This window comes from Oncorhynchus mykiss, chromosome 16 (genome assembly GCF_057628025.1).
Source record: "Oncorhynchus mykiss isolate SJ-2025 chromosome 16, ASM5762802v1, whole genome shotgun sequence".
Taxonomy (NCBI): domain Eukaryota; kingdom Metazoa; phylum Chordata; class Actinopteri; order Salmoniformes; family Salmonidae; genus Oncorhynchus; species Oncorhynchus mykiss.
The window spans coordinates 69,187,654-69,203,301 of NC_143037.1; the positions used below are offsets into that span (position 1 = coordinate 69,187,654).

The following is a 15,648-nucleotide window of genomic DNA, read 5'->3' on the forward strand; positions in this document are numbered from 1 at the left end:
ATATTACATTTCCCCCAAATGTATCACATTCAACGTTCTTATGCTAAACCTCTGTCCAGCCAAACATCACCATTACTCAGTACAATTCTACATCGAAAAACAAACAACGTTGGGTCAAGCTATTATTTCAGCATAACCATGATAAACAAGCCATGAGTTGGCACAAGCGACCAGGAAGCCTCAATCTATTGTTAACTATACTGGTCTTCCACACCACAGCCCATCCACTTGGTTTGGTATAGCCAAAGCTGAGGGGTGGGGCTGGGGAAATGTAACCACCATCATTGCATACTAATTTCATTGATGGAGCTATGAATGCAAGGATTTACAGTCCATGAGATAGGCAAAATCACTATACTATACATTGTTTTGTTACCAACAAAAACAATGGAATAGGCCACAGATGTTATACTAAATCTCATTAGGGATTTATTTATATTTAAGTTATATTCTTCAATAACATTCTTTCAGTTAAGAACAAACTATTATTTACAATGAAGGCCTACACCAGCCAAACATGGCCCAATTACAGCCAGTTGTGATTTTAAATTGAACCTTTATTTAACTAGGTACGTCAGTTAAGAACAAATTCGTGTTTGCATTAACGGCCTACCAAGGAACAGTGGGTTAACTGCTTGTTCAGGGACAACATATTTTTAATTTGATCCAGCAACCTTTCGGTTACTGGACCAACGCTCAAACCACCACTAGGCTACCTGCTGCACTGTGATACAGCCTGGATGGTAGATACATGCCAGGTTAATCGAAATGACAATTGACCAGGGTAGATTTTACAGATTACGTTTAAATGACTTGCCATACCCATATCCCCCTGGCCAGTGACCACTGTTCCATGGCCCTACCACCGCTCAGTTGACCCCACCACTGTTCCCAAAGCGCTTGTGCTCATAACTACAGCGCAGGCGCGAACCTAAATGCAGCCTGCCAGCAGTGTGCGCGGTGACAGCTGCACTGATGATATCGATGAACGGTGAGAGTTTTAAAACATGCCAAATATTATGTTTGTATCTACCGTTTAACACAATGTAAATGATAAAGATGGTCGCATGACTACTAATTTATCTCATCGTTGAGGTAGAATTGATTTGTATGTTTCTGTCATTGTATAATAAAAAAAAGCCTAGCTAACGTTAGCCAGCCAGCTGTCTGGCGCACGCAAGCTAACCAGCTAGCACAGACACTCCTTGCTAGCTAAACTAGCCAGCTAACGAGCTAGCTAATATGTTAAAAATATTTCCAGTGGCAATGTGTTTTCTTTCCAATATTTGTCCGTCTTGTTACTAAGTTTTACACGTCAACGATATGTATTCAGATTTCACACACAAATAAATCCGCAGCTGGCAAGTAACGTTAGTCCAATTTGCAAATGGAAATGTAATATTTCCAGTTAGCGCTAGCTGATTGCTCCTTGCAACTCTGGATCCTTTGGACGTACCTAAGTCACCCCATTGAAGTTGACATTTTAAAAATGGTGAAATCAAGGGTTTTAGGTTAGGGTTATGTAAGGGTTGTGGTAGGGGGTTACGGTTAGGGACGTCCCAAGGATCCCGTATTGCACTAACCCTAGCGGATTGTCCATGCGATTGAGTACTGCAGATACTACAAGGCAGCTCTATGATAGCCGTAACGTTAGCCTTTTGGATATATGGTAGTTAATGATATATTCCCTGATCGCCAGCAGTGTCCAGCGGTAATAACAACCCGCATAGCACCCACAGTAAGAAGCATAAGAAGAAAGGAAAGAAACATCGAAAAGGATCCGGTGACAACCTCCCCAGTTTGGATATTGGGTGAGCAACGTTGGCTACTCTAACGTTATTCCCATTCCCTGCCTATGCGTCGGCTACCAGCATGTATCAGTTCTTGCAGCTGGTTCTGTCTAGCTAGTAGTTATGTCTGTGCTATAAATACATGGGGGCGGTGGAGCGACTCACCTCTCCAGATAAGCACATTGACTCATGCCTCCCCCTTTTCTGCTCTGTGCCTATTTCAGTTTAACCCTGGCAAACCTTAACAATACCCATTTCACTTCTGTTACAAATACGTGTGGGGACCGTGCAAATGTAGATATAAGGGGTGCACTACTTGGACAATCATTATCCCTTGGTAATTGCATAATCCCCCCCCAATGAATTTTGGAGGCAGGCCACAGTCAGCACTCCACTTTAATTTAATGTGACGCACGTCTCACTCATAATAAAACACAAACCCCTCATTGCCTGTGTTGAAGCGCACGCATGCTTCTGTTTACAAGAGAATCACAGTATTTACATTGCTGAATGTCAAGTCAGTCTTTTAGATAACTAGTTAAATATAACTGATGTAATTAGTCTATTTTTTTTTTCAGATGAAGGGATATTTTGCTGGTTGTTATTGTTTATGCATCGTCACCACCTTCCTAAAGGCAAACAGAAACCATATTGAGACGGTTGTTTCATCAGGCTGTTCTGTGTTTTTGTTTCAGGTCCCAGATTCCCACCGCAGATGAGTTGTGTCGCATCCTCACAATACACAGGCCTGCGACTCCACCAAAAACCTCTCCCACCCCTGCCCTCAACCTGTCCCAGAGGCCCCCGGACCTCCAACCCCCTGCCCCACTCAACCTGTCCCAGAGGCCCCCGGACCTCCAACCCCCTGCCCCACTCAACCTGTCCCAGAGGCCCCCGGACCTCCAACCCCCTGCCCCACTCAACCTGTCCCAGAGGCCCCCGGACCGCCAACCCCCGGACCTCCAACCCCCTGCCCCACTCAACCTGTCCCAGAGGCCCCCGGACCTCCAACCCCCTGCCCAACTCAACCTCTCCCAGAGCCCTCCCCATCTCTTATGTCCTTCCGCTTTAACCACCAGGCCACTTCCTATACCACTAACTCCCTCCTCTGACACTCTGTCCACCCCTGTACTGTCCACCCCCGTACTGTCCACCCCCGTACTGTCCACCCCCGTACTGTCCTCTCCCGTACTGTCCTCTCCCATAGCACCCTCACTAGGGATCCCTCCAATTCTGTTCTCTACTCCACCTAAACCACTGACCTCCTCATCTCAGACCACCTCTCCGCAGGCTCTCAGCCCACCCCCACCTGACTTCACCCCTCCACCAACAGAGCTGCTCGGATCAGATGATGAGGAGCAGGAGGACCCATCGGATTACTGCAAAGGTAGGCTATATAATTGTCTAATGGATCGATGCAATAGTGTGGCAGATTAGGAAAGTGAGGGTCAAGGTCATTCTATTTGAAAAATCAGCAGGGAGTGGAATTACTTGTGTTGGTGGTTATGTAATGAATGCAGTCACCACATGGATTTTGTAATAATACTTATGATATTGTAGATACAGTATGTCGACCTCACAATATAATTTATCAACGAGGATGATGCAATAATGCTAATAAGCCTGTGTGAGTGAAAGTCTATGTATATTTCAGGTGGGTACTACCCAGTGAAGATTGGAGACTTGTTCAATGGCCGATATCACGTAGTCAGAAAGCTTGGTTGGGGTCACTTCTCTACTGTATGGCTATGCTGGGACCTGCAGTAAGTGACTGATTTTCGAGTGCATCTGTTAAACTATACCAGTAATACACAAACGAGAAGCCTAATGATATTTATCCTTTTTTAATGTTTTTCATTCCTATCTTGTTTAATTCAGTGCTGAATGGTTAAGTTTTCATTTATTGGCCAAGTTTTTTATTTTTTTTAAATCCAGTTTGAGTCATGACATGATTGTGTTTGTGTGTAGGAGGAAGCGCTTTGTGGCACTGAAAGTGGTGAAGAGTGCTCTGCATTACACAGAGACGGCGCTGGATGAGATTAAACTGCTCAGATGTGTGAGTGCATTCCTATTTATTTCACCCACAGACATCATTCATTAATGGCTACAAGCCCAAGGGCATCCTCCAAAGCAAATGGCATAGTTGTTTGGTGAAATTGATTGATGTCATAATCATTGTACTGTGTAGATGGCTAAGCTAGCCCAACACTCTGGGGAGTTGTAGTCTAGTACATTCTAACAAACATCTCTAGCATATACGGATAGATCACACGGTTTCTGAATTGAAGTAACTTTTCTGCGCTTATTTTGTGGCCTAAGGTGCGAGACAGTGACCCTACAGACCCCAAACGAGAGACCATTGTACAGCTTATTGATGACTTTAAGATATCCGGGGTCAATGGCGTGCGTATCCTTTCTGCTGCTTACCGGCTGCGACTGGGTTTGGTGGACCCTGTAATCGACTGGGTTTGGTGGACCTTGCACATCTTGTTAATCTCCTCCTACTTGCCTGTACTACTATTTTCCCTGTTTTCCTTCACCCATTTCAGACAGAAGATGTGGTATGTTACCTGTAAAAAGAATATAAGGCCATGTTTATATGACCCCCTTTCAAACAGCCCCTAATGTACTTCTTATTTTGCAGGTAGACCCCTTATATACTAATCCGTGGGGGGGTTTAAACCATGGGGGCTGTTTGCAGTTCAAATTAAGGAGGTGTTAAACAATGGAAGTGTTGAATTTATGAATTTACCTGCAAAAAAGCAGAACCATTCACACGGACACAATACCTGTGTTTTGGTCACAGGGTCTGTGAAAATGCAGGAATCATGACTAAGTCATTAGGTGGCTTTTAATTTGTCCATGTTTTTTTACACACTACTTTCAGATATATAAAAATGCAGGCATGGTAAATAAATATGTGTAAGTTTGAGTGAATCCGCTTCTCCTTAACTGGTGTGTCAGATGTGTGTATGGTGCTGGAGGTTCTGGGTCACCAGCTGCTGAAGTGGATCATCAAGTCCAACTACATGGGTCTTCCTCTAGTCTGTGTGAAGAGCATTCTCCGACAGGTACAGTGGTATACCACAGCTCTTTCCCCTTTTGTTTATAGCACATCAAGCAGGTTTGACACAGCGTCTATTCTATGTGAAGAGCATTCTCCGACTGGTAAGGAATACCACAGCACTTTCTCCTGTGTTTTATAGCATATCAAGCCGGTTTCACAGGTGCAGCGTTTAGAAAACAGCCAGTTAACCTGGAAAATATGATCACCGTATTAGATATTACCATTGCTAGCAGATATGTTAATGATCCAGTAGTCAGTAACGCTTTACTAGAAACCCGGCCAGTTCCAAGTATCCATTTCAACCACCCTTATACATACTCCATGTCTTGCCCTCCACAGGTTCTGCAGGGCCTGGACTACCTGCACACCAAATGTAAGATCATCCACACCGACATCAAGCCGGAGAACATCCTGCTGGATGTAGATGAGGTGTACGTCAGACGGCTGGCTGCAGAGGCCACTGTGTGGCAGCAGTCAGGAGCCCCTCCTCCCTCGGGCTCCTCAGGTGAGCTGGTTGGTTCATTATGATGAAAACATCTAGACTTTCAACTTAAACATACGTTTTGTTATTAGTCAAACTTGTTCTGAGGGGTTGTAGCATAGGGTCATCTTGTGAGTGCTTCATGTGTGTCTGTATGTGTGCTGTAATTGTTAACATTTTAATTGGACTTGACAAATGACTTGACTTCACAGTAATGTGAATGTTATACTGTACACCAGGGGTGTTGATGACCATTTTACTGGTTAAAACCAAATAGAAACTGTAGAAATGATAATGGGTCTACATATAGTCTCTTCATAATGCACAGAGGAATTTTGATGGCAAGGATATTTAGAAAATGTCTGTGGTCTTCTGGACCTCGCTGAAAACACTGTTGATGTTTGAAACCCCTGCTGTACACATACAGACAACTATCTATATTCACTTTGACTCCATCAAAAGACTTTGCTCTCTCAAATTTAGCCAAAACTGTCGATGTAAATCTGTGGTGATTTGTTACTTGCATGTTTAGATGTTTCCTATGCGTCTGTCTCTTCTCTCTTTCGCATACTTTCTGCTATCAAATCTGCTCATCGTCATTTCTTCTGTCTCTATTTGGTTTCTAACTTTGTCCTGTTTTTCTTGTGTGTTTGTTTTTGTGGTCATTACGGTTTACTGTCCCTCCCTTCCTTTTTTACCTCGTTTTCTGATGGCAGTTAGCACCGCCCCAAGGGAGAACCAGGTATGTTCAGACTGAAGTACTGCCTGCCTGCCACAGAAGGGATAGTCTTGCAACAAAAAAAAAAAAACACTTTTGGTGAACAGTGCTTTAACATTGATCATAACTCACCTCAGCTTTTGTGTGATGTGATCATGTTGCCTAACGATGATTTTCTGGCGTTGTGATGGTTGGTGTGTGTGTGTTTCTTTAGTGGTTCGTCTCCTACTCAGGTAGTGTATCATCTGTCTCTGCATGTCAAAACAGTAGTTGTCTTTCTAAACGACATGTAAAACATCAAAGAGAGGGAATCGTCACAGTCAGACACTTCACAGTAATACCTTATCACCGGACAATGCTTCGCCCCATGGCTGACTTGTGGTTTCTATGTAAGCATCATTTCAGCCTACTGTTGCTGTCCAACAAAGAACATAATCATTTACCCAGTTTCTTTATTGGGTTTGTAGGGTTTTCACACCATTTTTTTTTGATGTGAGGAAGTGTCAGCACTTTGACTTGATACAGTTTTAGCCAATAGGCTCTCTTCTTTCATATGGATCTAATTTGAGTACTTTTTAAAATTGGTATTTGAAATAGGAAATGTTCATCACGGCAGGTGAAAACAACCCATCCCGTTTCTCTGTAATATACCTCCAGTACCAAGAAGGCTTCTAGCCCACTGTATGCAGTTCTTAGAATGTTTGTTTTGAACAATGCAAACAGGCCTCATGAATGATCACATAATTGGCATTTGGCACTTAAAGAGCACCATACTTTAATGTATTACTGTAGCGTAGACACCAAATCCATTAACAAGTAGACTACAGTATATGCAGTGGTATAAACAACCTCAAGGACTTTTGAACTGGAGCGTGTGCTGTTGCCCCCCCCGGCCATGGCTGGGGGATGTTTAGAGCCGTAGCACTGTTATTCAGTTGGAAAACAGAATGCCATCTGATCCCTTGTGGTACAGTTGGCCCTTCCTCAAATTCCAGGCGTGGCTCACGTTAGCTGCCTCAGCAGATCACCGCAAAGCTAGCTAACCCACTGAGCCAAAGCCTGTTCAGACAGCCGTGGGCGCGTGAGTTCACCAGGTCAGTTTTGAGGGATACTGTCAAATGGGATGGACTTTCTGTAAGAGACCTACTGGAGAACTGTCAACGGTAACATGCTGGAGCTCAGAATAGCGTGGTCATCTAGCTAGCAGGATATAGAGAGGTTGCGGTGGGATCATGTTTAGTCTGCTTCCGAAGTGCCCACAAGTTTTACTTGCAATCAAAACTCTGTTTGTTGTAGGGCAGTGATTCTGCCATGGAAATGAGGATTAGAATCAAAAGTAATCATGTGAAATGTAATTGAGCCCCATTGTAGATAGTTATTAACGCCATCTGAACTCTATAATATTACTACAACGTATTAAAGCTCACCTGTCTGAGGAAGACTTGTTGTGTGAGAGAGACTGAAGACGGGCTAACACTGAATATTTCTCAGTTTGGTACTTCCTTTCTGCACACTCTGCTATTTTTCTGCCGGGCATGTACTCTCTGTGTTGGACCCTCTGGTCCTGTGCCCTGGAGTCATCCGTGTCAGGGAGCATCACATGGTCAGTCAGGCTGGCATCATGATTGGGAAAGCTCCAGACGTCCTTGCCTAACCCTGTATCTCTCTCTGTCCATCTGTGTGTCTAGAACGGCAAGGTGACCAAGAACAAGAAGAAGAAGCTGAAGAGGAAGGCCAAGCGGCAGCAGCGTCTGCTGGAGGAGAGACTGGTGGACCTTCAGAAGATGGAGGATCTGGACGGGACTTCTCCACCAGACCCTTCCAACCCTCTACGCACCCCCTGCGGACAGGACGACGACGCTGGGGACCCAGAGAGGAACGCCAACAGTGAGTGGTTCACCTCTACTAGTGACACTGCAATGCCAATCCCTTCATAACGGTGATTTGGTAGCAGCTGTATTTCCTGGTTGAGTTTCTGTATTAAATCCATATGTTGTTGATACCATTTATTCTGCCAGACTCCTCTGTGGTGAAGGGGAATGAAAACGGGAACTGCTACACCCACGTCTCGTCCACGGCTAACACCAAGGCCAACCCGGAGTCTGGCTCGTTGTGGATCGAGGAGGGTTGGAACGGCCACAACCCCATGCGTTTCTGCAGCCCTGGCTCTGGGATGTCGGGGATGTCTGCTGGCTCCATACTGTCAGCCACGTCTGAGTCAGCACTGTCTACCCTGTCAGGCTACTCCACCGGGAGAGACAGCCAACGCTCCGGACTGTCCCCCAGCAGTCAGTATCTCACTAGGCATCTCTCTCGTTTGTGATCCTGTCTGTTGCCCTGTGTATATCTGGCACCAGCATTCAGTTGCTTTACTGTTCTCTGTATTTAGATGGTGAGGTTGTTGTTGTGATTATGAGCTAAATTGTATGTCTGTGTCACTCTAGTGTTCAGCGCAGCAGATTTCCTGGTCAATCCCCTGGAACCACAGAATGCTGACAAAATACGCATCAAGATAGCAGACCTGGGCAATGCCTGTTGGGTGGTAAGTGACTGTTTTCAGCGGGAATAACAAGCTCTGTATGTTCGGTTCTCATGATAACCTGGACTTGGAGCTGTTCTCTTGTGATGTGTGGAGATGGTACAGAACAGCATGGTGTTAATCAGCCCCCCACCCCCTCTACTTCCCCAGCACAAACACTTCACAGAAGACATCCAGACACGTCAGTACCGTGCCCTGGAGGTGTTGATAGGGGCAGAATACGGCACTCCAGCAGACATCTGGAGCGTAGCCTGCATGGTAAGCTAGGAAACCGTGACGGGACCACTCAAAACCACCACCTTCTTCTTCACATCATCCTATGTATGTGTCCTGTTTCTTCTGAGATCTCCCACTGTAACGTTGCCCTTCTGTGGATTGTATTTTTGATCAACGTGACATTTGTTGCAGGCGTTTGAGTTGGCTACAGGGGACTACCTGTTTGAGCCCCACTCAGGAGAGGACTACACTAGAGATGAAGGTCTGTACCAGGGGTATTCAAATAATAGTAAAAGGGTGGATCCGCTTTAATATTGCAGATTGTTGCTTCCATCAATGTAATTGTCTACATCATTTCCAATACCCCATATGTTTTTTAAAGTTTGGGGTCACTAAATAAATGTCTTTTTTTTTTTTATTAAGAAATATTTTTGTCCATTTTTAAAATAACATCAAATTGATCAGAAATACAATGTAGACGTTAATGTTGTAAACGGCTGATTTAAAAAAAAAATGGAATATCTACATTTATCAGCAACCATCACTCGTGTTCCAATGGCACGTTGTGTTAGCTAATCCAAGTTTATCATTTTTAAAAGGCTAATTGATCATTAGAAAACCCTTTTGCAATTATTAGCACAGCTGAAAACTGTTCTGACAAAGAAGCAATAAAACAGGCCTTTAGACTAGTTGAGTAACTGAAACTCTTCAGCCTATTCTTGTACTGAGAAATTAAGGCTATTCTATTCTATGAAGGCTATTCCATGCTAGAAATGGCCAAGAAACTGTCTCTAACCGGAATAGAAAGAGGAATGGGAGGCCCCGGTGCACAACTGAGCAAGAGGACAAGTACATTAGTGTCTAGTTTGAGAAACAGATGTCTCAAGTCCTCAACTGATAGCTTCATTAAATAGTACCCTCAGAACACCAGTCTCAACATCAACAGTGAAGAGGCGACTCCGGGATGCTGAGCTTCAAGGCAGATTTAGTCTGTCCAGTGTGTCTGTCTTTCGCCCATCATTTTGTTATTTTTATTGGCCAGTCTGAGAGATGACTTTCTTTGCAACTCTGCCTAGAAGGCCAGCATCCAGGAGTCACCTCTTCACTGTTGACGTTGAGACTGGTGTTCTGAGGGTACTATTTAATTAAACTTTCTGATGTTATTTTAATGGACAAAAGGACTTTTTTCTTTCAAAACAAGAATTTCTAAGTGAGTATCTCTGATAACTAGTTGCACCCACCTGGTGTCCCAGGTCTAAATCAATCCCTGATTTTAGACGGGAACAATGCAGTGGAACTGGCTTCGAGGTCCACAGTTGAGTTTGAGGGATCTGTACTCTCCTTGTATCGCCTAGGCCTGTGGTTCTCAAACCTCTTACCTGGAATGGCTGGCATCCCCGGTTATGTGATCTATTCCAGGGCTAACACACCTGATTCCAATAGGCAACTTATCAAAAAGCCCTTACTCATGTGAGCTTGTTCAGGACTATAACAAAATTGTGAAATACCTGATCTTGGGGTCCACAATGAGAGGTTTTGTATGTTTCATGCTTGTGTGTAAATAAGCTGTTCAGGCTAGACAACTTCTGATTCCACACAGAACAGGAAGCCATTCATTTGTAAATTGTTACATAGTGAGTTATTTTAATGAGAATTTAACAGGGACGTAATGCTCTCTTTTGTTCTCTCAGATCACATTGCACACATCATTGAGTTAATGGGAGCCATTCCGCCCCCTTTTGCTCTGTCTGGGAGATATTCACGAGAATACTTTGACAGGCGAGGTAAGTCTGACAGTAAAATAGGTGCAAAAAAAGTCAAATGTATCCGTAATGGTTTTGTACTGTATGTAAAAGCTATGTCACAGAAGTCTGTGGTTCCAGAGAAAAATGCCTTGTTGAGCAATGCGTCAACAAGAAATGTCAGACTGATTTAGATGTTACAGTACTACAATTCACATGTCCTGTCTCGTATTACTCATCTGCTTAGAATGTACCACTATATTTTCCTTCAGTGTTCCTAGAACAGATGTCGACAGAAATATCCTCAAAATGACTAGCACAAGCTGACATACCTGTATGGTGCCTAATAGGATTTATTATATAACTCGGCAAGTTACAGGCACTTAAAGAAACAATTCTTATTTACAATGAAGTTAAACCCGAACCCAATTGTGCGCCACCCTATGGGACTCCCAATCACATCCGGTTGTGATACAGCCTGGTCTGTATTGACGCCTCTAGCACTGAGATGCAGTGCCTTTAGAGGGCTATGCCACTCGGCAACCCCCAAAATGATGATCTGAGAGACTGTCCCTATTTTTGTGGTTTAATGTTTAGCTCACTGGAACAATGCATTCTTTTCCCTCTTGAAGGTGAGCTGAGACACATAGCCAACCTGAAGCCATGGGGTCTGTTTGAGGTGCTGTTGGAGAAGTATGAGTGGCCACTGGAGCAGGCGGCCCAGTTCAGTGACTTCCTCCTCACCATGCTGGACGTCACACCAGAAAAGAGAGCCACTGCCGCTCAGTGTTTGCAGCACCCCTGGCTCAACTTGTAGACTACTGTCCACCACCACAACACAACTACCATGCGTCTAACCTTTACTGTATACCACTGAGTCCATACTGTACCACTAAGTCCGTGTGGTTATTCTCAGCCTAGATGGAGATCTTTTCTAAATGAAACGTTGATTATTTATCTAAAGTTAATATAAACTGACGTTACCATTACTCTGAGCACATAAGTAGCAGTAACCTAAATCTACAGATTCTTTGTATTTATTAAAGCAGCATTACAGGTTCTATAAATGGTTGGGATGAATATGATATCTGTAGTTTGTTTTAAAATGGATGATCTACTTCTCATTGTGCTGAGTCACATTTGTTAAAATAGTGCCTTGATATGCCAGGTGTACAAAAAAAAGTATACAAAAAAAATATCCTTCACTTTGTTTTATACATGTCGCCAAACTGTATGTGGAATGCTTATTTTGTGAACATAAAATGTCTTTAAACATGACTGGAAGAAAGACCAGATATCTTACAACCTGTATTCTTCAGAATAAATCTTTAAACCAGTTTTAGAGTACTATATGCCACTCATGCGGCCAAGAGATGGTGAGTTAAGTACATTAAATAAATTCACCATTAAGTTGGCTGTTTAAGTTTTATATTTAACACTGCCGACTACTATACTGTAAATAGACATGTTGTAGCAGGTAGACCTCTATTAATTTCATATGAAAATAGAACATGGATCAGTGCAAAGGAACACTTTCTATCCCTTACTCAGTAATACATACTATTGGAAAGGGGATACCTAGTCAGTTGTTCAACTGATATCTTCCGCATTTAACCCAACCCCTCAGAGGGGTGGGGGCCTGCCTCGGCATTGTAGGTGAGTGATGTGTGATGGCTATTTAATTGCTACTGAACTGGATTTCCATGTACCAAAAACAATGAAATTCCTGTAAACAGTGACAGTTCCTCAGAAGATGCCCTGATAAGACCTCTTTTGACACCTGCATAAATGTGAACTCGAGGTATAGGTTACGTGTCCAGGTTTTCATCAGAACATATGTCCATCCTCCCAATATGACAGAACCATTGGAGAGACACGTATAAAACAAAACGGCGACAGTGTTCGGAGGCAGTAAAATCCCAATTCACTCAGCACTTCCACAGTAATGTCACTTCCTGCGCACCACTGTGGTCCAACCATCGTTTTCCTCTTGAGACTGGGGTTGATCTGTCTGTTTGGGTGCCGAACTACGCGGGGGGTTTGTTGACGTTGCTGCTTCACACTCCATGAACTGGATTGCAATGACAAGATTTACAATGCCACAATCACAACCTTTTCAGAATTGACACGACTGACTAGCATTCAAATAGTCAATTTGACATCTTATACCAATAAAATCCTTACCTCTGTTTCATCGCTATTACACTCTTCAGCAGCGTTTGGTTGAGGTGTGACCTTGGCTCGTTCTGCACTCTTGTTAAGTTTGACTATCTGATCTTTGACCTCTGCAAGCTTTCCTTGTTGGCACTGTGTAAAGATCTGGCTAACCTTCTGTGCCACCTGATCAATGAAGAAAGCATTGATTTAGAGACATTTTGACATTAAGAATGCGCTTAGTTGAAAATGAAACAGACCTTCAGGTAGCCCCAATATTGTGTGTTGACATTTTAAATGTCTGAATTGAAAACTAAATGTGCACCTGAGGTAAACTGCCATCATCCACCACTGTATCAAACTCATTGTTCATAAGGTCTGCTATGTAGTCCTCCACTTCATCTGGCTGCAGGTTTTCTGTAAACAAAGAAGTTTCAATTAGATTGAACTGAAAGTCTGCCTGGGACTGTTCAGCATGTCAACAAGTAACCTGAACAGAGCAGACACGGGTGCTTCATACTAGCAGTTGTGCGGTAACGCAAAGAGGAAGATGCGACGTATATAATAATACAACAGATATTTGGGTAACGTTAGGCCATGTATGGAAATCATGGGTCAGGTTACCGTTGTCATGAAAATACTGTTGGACCACATCCACCATCCAATCTGCCTTCTGTTGGCCGTACACGCCTCCAAATCCATTATCAACTGCGATCTGCAAAACAACGTTTGTACACTATTTGTTACACACGTAACTACAAACATCGGTATACTGCTTAATTAGATCTCTAGGAAGCCGACATGCTTATAACGTTGTCGCTATAGAGCTAGCTAACCAAACAGCAGTCCAACAACTACAGCTAGCTAACGCAGTTACATTTAGTAGCCAGCTATCAGCACGGCTCATGAATGTCCTTATTGCTATCTACGACTGAATAATTACACCATTAGAGCCTGTGCTCGAATATACAGTGTTTGATATATGAAATATTCACCTACCTGTAAAACAGGCCAAGTTTCTAGGACTGCTCTCACTGCTTCAGTGAAAAGTTCACGTGCAGTCTTCTGCGCTTCCATTTTGAAAATAATCAGGCATTACATGACGAGTGACCAGTGAGTGATTCGAATTTGCTCAAGCAAGGTAACGAAGTTGATCCCAGATGTCATCGACCATCATTCCCCACCATCAGAATAGATGAGGCAAATTTTGTTTTGGGACAAATTATGCATATAAACCCTGGACAAAATTATATATATTTACATATTTTTTTGTTGTAGTGGGGAAAATAACATTAGTCATCTCAAAATAGTATATTTTAAGGTCAAAGGTTTGTATATATCTTTTTGCTCACATAAAAATATAATTTAACTGTATGAATTAAGAGGCCTGTAATATAATAAACCTGGACAAAAAAAGCTTGTAGAGATTAATAAATGCATTTCTATATAACTTCCAAAATATGTTTTACAATAGAGCCCAGATGGAGGCACGGTGGCTTCAACACAGCGCCCTCTGTCAGTCATCAAGTGTATACTGTATATACATTGAACAAAAATATAAACGCAACATGCAACAATTTCAAAGATTTTACTGAGTTACAGTTCATATAAAGCTACAGTTCGTAATACATTAATTAGGTCCTAATATGTGGATTTCACATGACTGGGAATACAAATATGCACCTATTGGTCACAAATCCCCCCCTCCCCCCAGTCAGTATCGGGTGTGCAGCATTACACATCTCCTTCACATACAGTTGATCAGGCTGTTGATTGTGGCCTGTGGAATGTTGTCCCTCTCCTCTTCAATGACCATGTGGAGTTGCTGGATATTGACGGGAACTGGAACACTCTGTCATACACGTCGATCCAGATCATCCCAAACACGATCAATGGGTGACAAGTCTGCTGAGTATGTATGCAGGTCATAGGATAACTGGGCCATTTTCAGCTTCTATGAAATGTGTACAGATCCTTGCTTCTTGGAGCTGTGCATTATCATGCTGAAACATGAGGTGATGGATTCAAATTGCCATCGATAAAATGCAATTGTTTTTGTTGTCCGTAGCTTAATGACTGCCCATACCATAACCCCACCGTCACCATAGTGACATCAGTTTTTTGGTATGTTTGGTATTTTATTAGGATCCCCATTAGCTGTTGCAAAAGCAGCAGCTACTCTTCCTGGGGTCCACACAAAACATGAAACATAATACAGAATGACATAATACAGAACATCAATAGACAAGAACAGGTCAAGGACCAAACTACATGCATTTTTAAAAAGGCACACGTAGCCTACATGTCAATGCATACACACAAACTATCTAGGTCAAATAGTTGACTTCAGCAAACCGCTCGCCCACACAACACCATACACACTGTCTGCCATCTGCCCAATACAGTAGAAACCGTGATTAATCCGTGAAGAGCACACTTCGCCGACGTGCCAGTGGCCATCGAAGGTGAGTATTTGCCCATTTGCCCACTGCAGTCAGGTCAAGACCCTGGTGAGGATGACGGACACGCAGATGAGCTTCACTGAGACAGTTTCTGACAAAATGATTTGGATGTGCAATACCACAGTTTCATCAGCTGTCCGGGTGGTTGGCCTCAGACGATAACGCAGTTGAAGAAGCCGGATGTGGAGGTCCTGGGCTGGCATGGTGACACGTGGTCTGCGGTTGTGAGGCTGGTTGGACTTACTGCCAAATTCTCTAAAATTAAGTTGGAGGTGGCTTATGGTAGACAAATTAACATTACATTCTCTGGCAACAGCTCTGGTGGACATTCCTGCAGTCAGTATGCCAATTGCACACTCCCTCAAAACTTGAGTCACCTGTAGCATTGTGTTGTCTGACAAAACTGCACATTTTAGAGTGGCCTTTTATTGTCCCCAGCACATTTGTGTAATGATCATGCTGTTTAATCAGCTTCTTGA

General features: G+C 43.2%; 2 protein-coding genes across 7 annotated transcripts; one reads left to right on the forward strand and one right to left on the reverse strand.

The window, feature by feature from the left end:
• Positions 1-870: 870 nt before the first annotated feature.
• On the forward strand, positions 871-11,963 carry srpk3 (SRSF protein kinase 3). 6 transcript variants are annotated; one of them, XM_036947574.2, is made up of 16 exons: positions 871-991; positions 1,703-1,811; positions 2,486-3,177; positions 3,445-3,553; positions 3,759-3,846; positions 4,110-4,197; positions 4,755-4,861; positions 5,197-5,362; positions 6,055-6,080; positions 7,745-7,943; positions 8,075-8,344; positions 8,501-8,598; positions 8,746-8,853; positions 9,004-9,073; positions 10,503-10,595; positions 11,186-11,963. In XM_036947574.2, exons 1-16 carry the CDS (start codon positions 976-978, stop codon positions 11,368-11,370), a joined length of 2,424 nt encoding a protein of 807 aa, XP_036803469.1. In that variant the 5' UTR covers positions 871-975; the 3' UTR covers positions 11,371-11,963. The 6 variants fall into 6 exon arrangements, 4 of the variants coding, with proteins under 4 accessions (XP_036803469.1, XP_036803468.1, XP_036803473.1 ...); XM_036947573.2 differs by having other exon boundaries at positions 872-991; positions 1,700-1,811; XM_036947578.2 differs by lacking the exon at positions 1,703-1,811 and having other exon boundaries at positions 877-991.
• Positions 10,889-13,837, reverse strand: tsr2 (TSR2 ribosome maturation factor). The gene is made up of 5 exons (XM_021566973.3): positions 13,707-13,837; positions 13,332-13,422; positions 13,033-13,124; positions 12,738-12,893; positions 10,889-12,624 (listed from the first exon to the last, which is right to left on the reverse strand). Exons 1-5 carry the CDS (start codon positions 13,782-13,784, stop codon positions 12,502-12,504), a joined length of 540 nt encoding a protein of 179 aa, XP_021422648.2. The 5' UTR covers positions 13,785-13,837; the 3' UTR covers positions 10,889-12,501.
• Between the last annotated feature and the right edge of the window lie 1,811 nt (positions 13,838-15,648).

What these genes read in the sequence shown, in the direction of transcription:
- tsr2 (XM_021566973.3), bottom strand. Translation starts at nt 13,784, where the DNA reads ATGGAAGCGCAGAAGACTGCACGTGAACTTTTCACTGAAGCAGTGAGA. An exon ending in AAACTTGGCCTGTTTTACAG is followed by an intron (nt 13,423 to 13,706) that starts GTAGGTGAATAT and finishes GTTGTTTTGCAG; the next exon opens with ATCGCAGTTGATAATGGATT. An exon ending in GTAATAGCGATGAAACAGAG is followed by an intron (nt 12,625 to 12,737) that starts GTAAGGATTTTA and finishes ATTGCAATCCAG; the next exon opens with TTCATGGAGTGTGAAGCAGC.
- srpk3 (XM_036947573.2), top strand. An exon ending in CTCCCCAGTTTGGATATTGG is followed by an intron (nt 1,812 to 2,485) that starts GTGAGCAACGTT and finishes TTTTTGTTTCAG; the next exon opens with GTCCCAGATTCCCACCGCAG. An exon ending in TCTGGAGCGTAGCCTGCATG is followed by an intron (nt 8,854 to 9,003) that starts GTAAGCTAGGAA and finishes CATTTGTTGCAG; the next exon opens with GCGTTTGAGTTGGCTACAGG.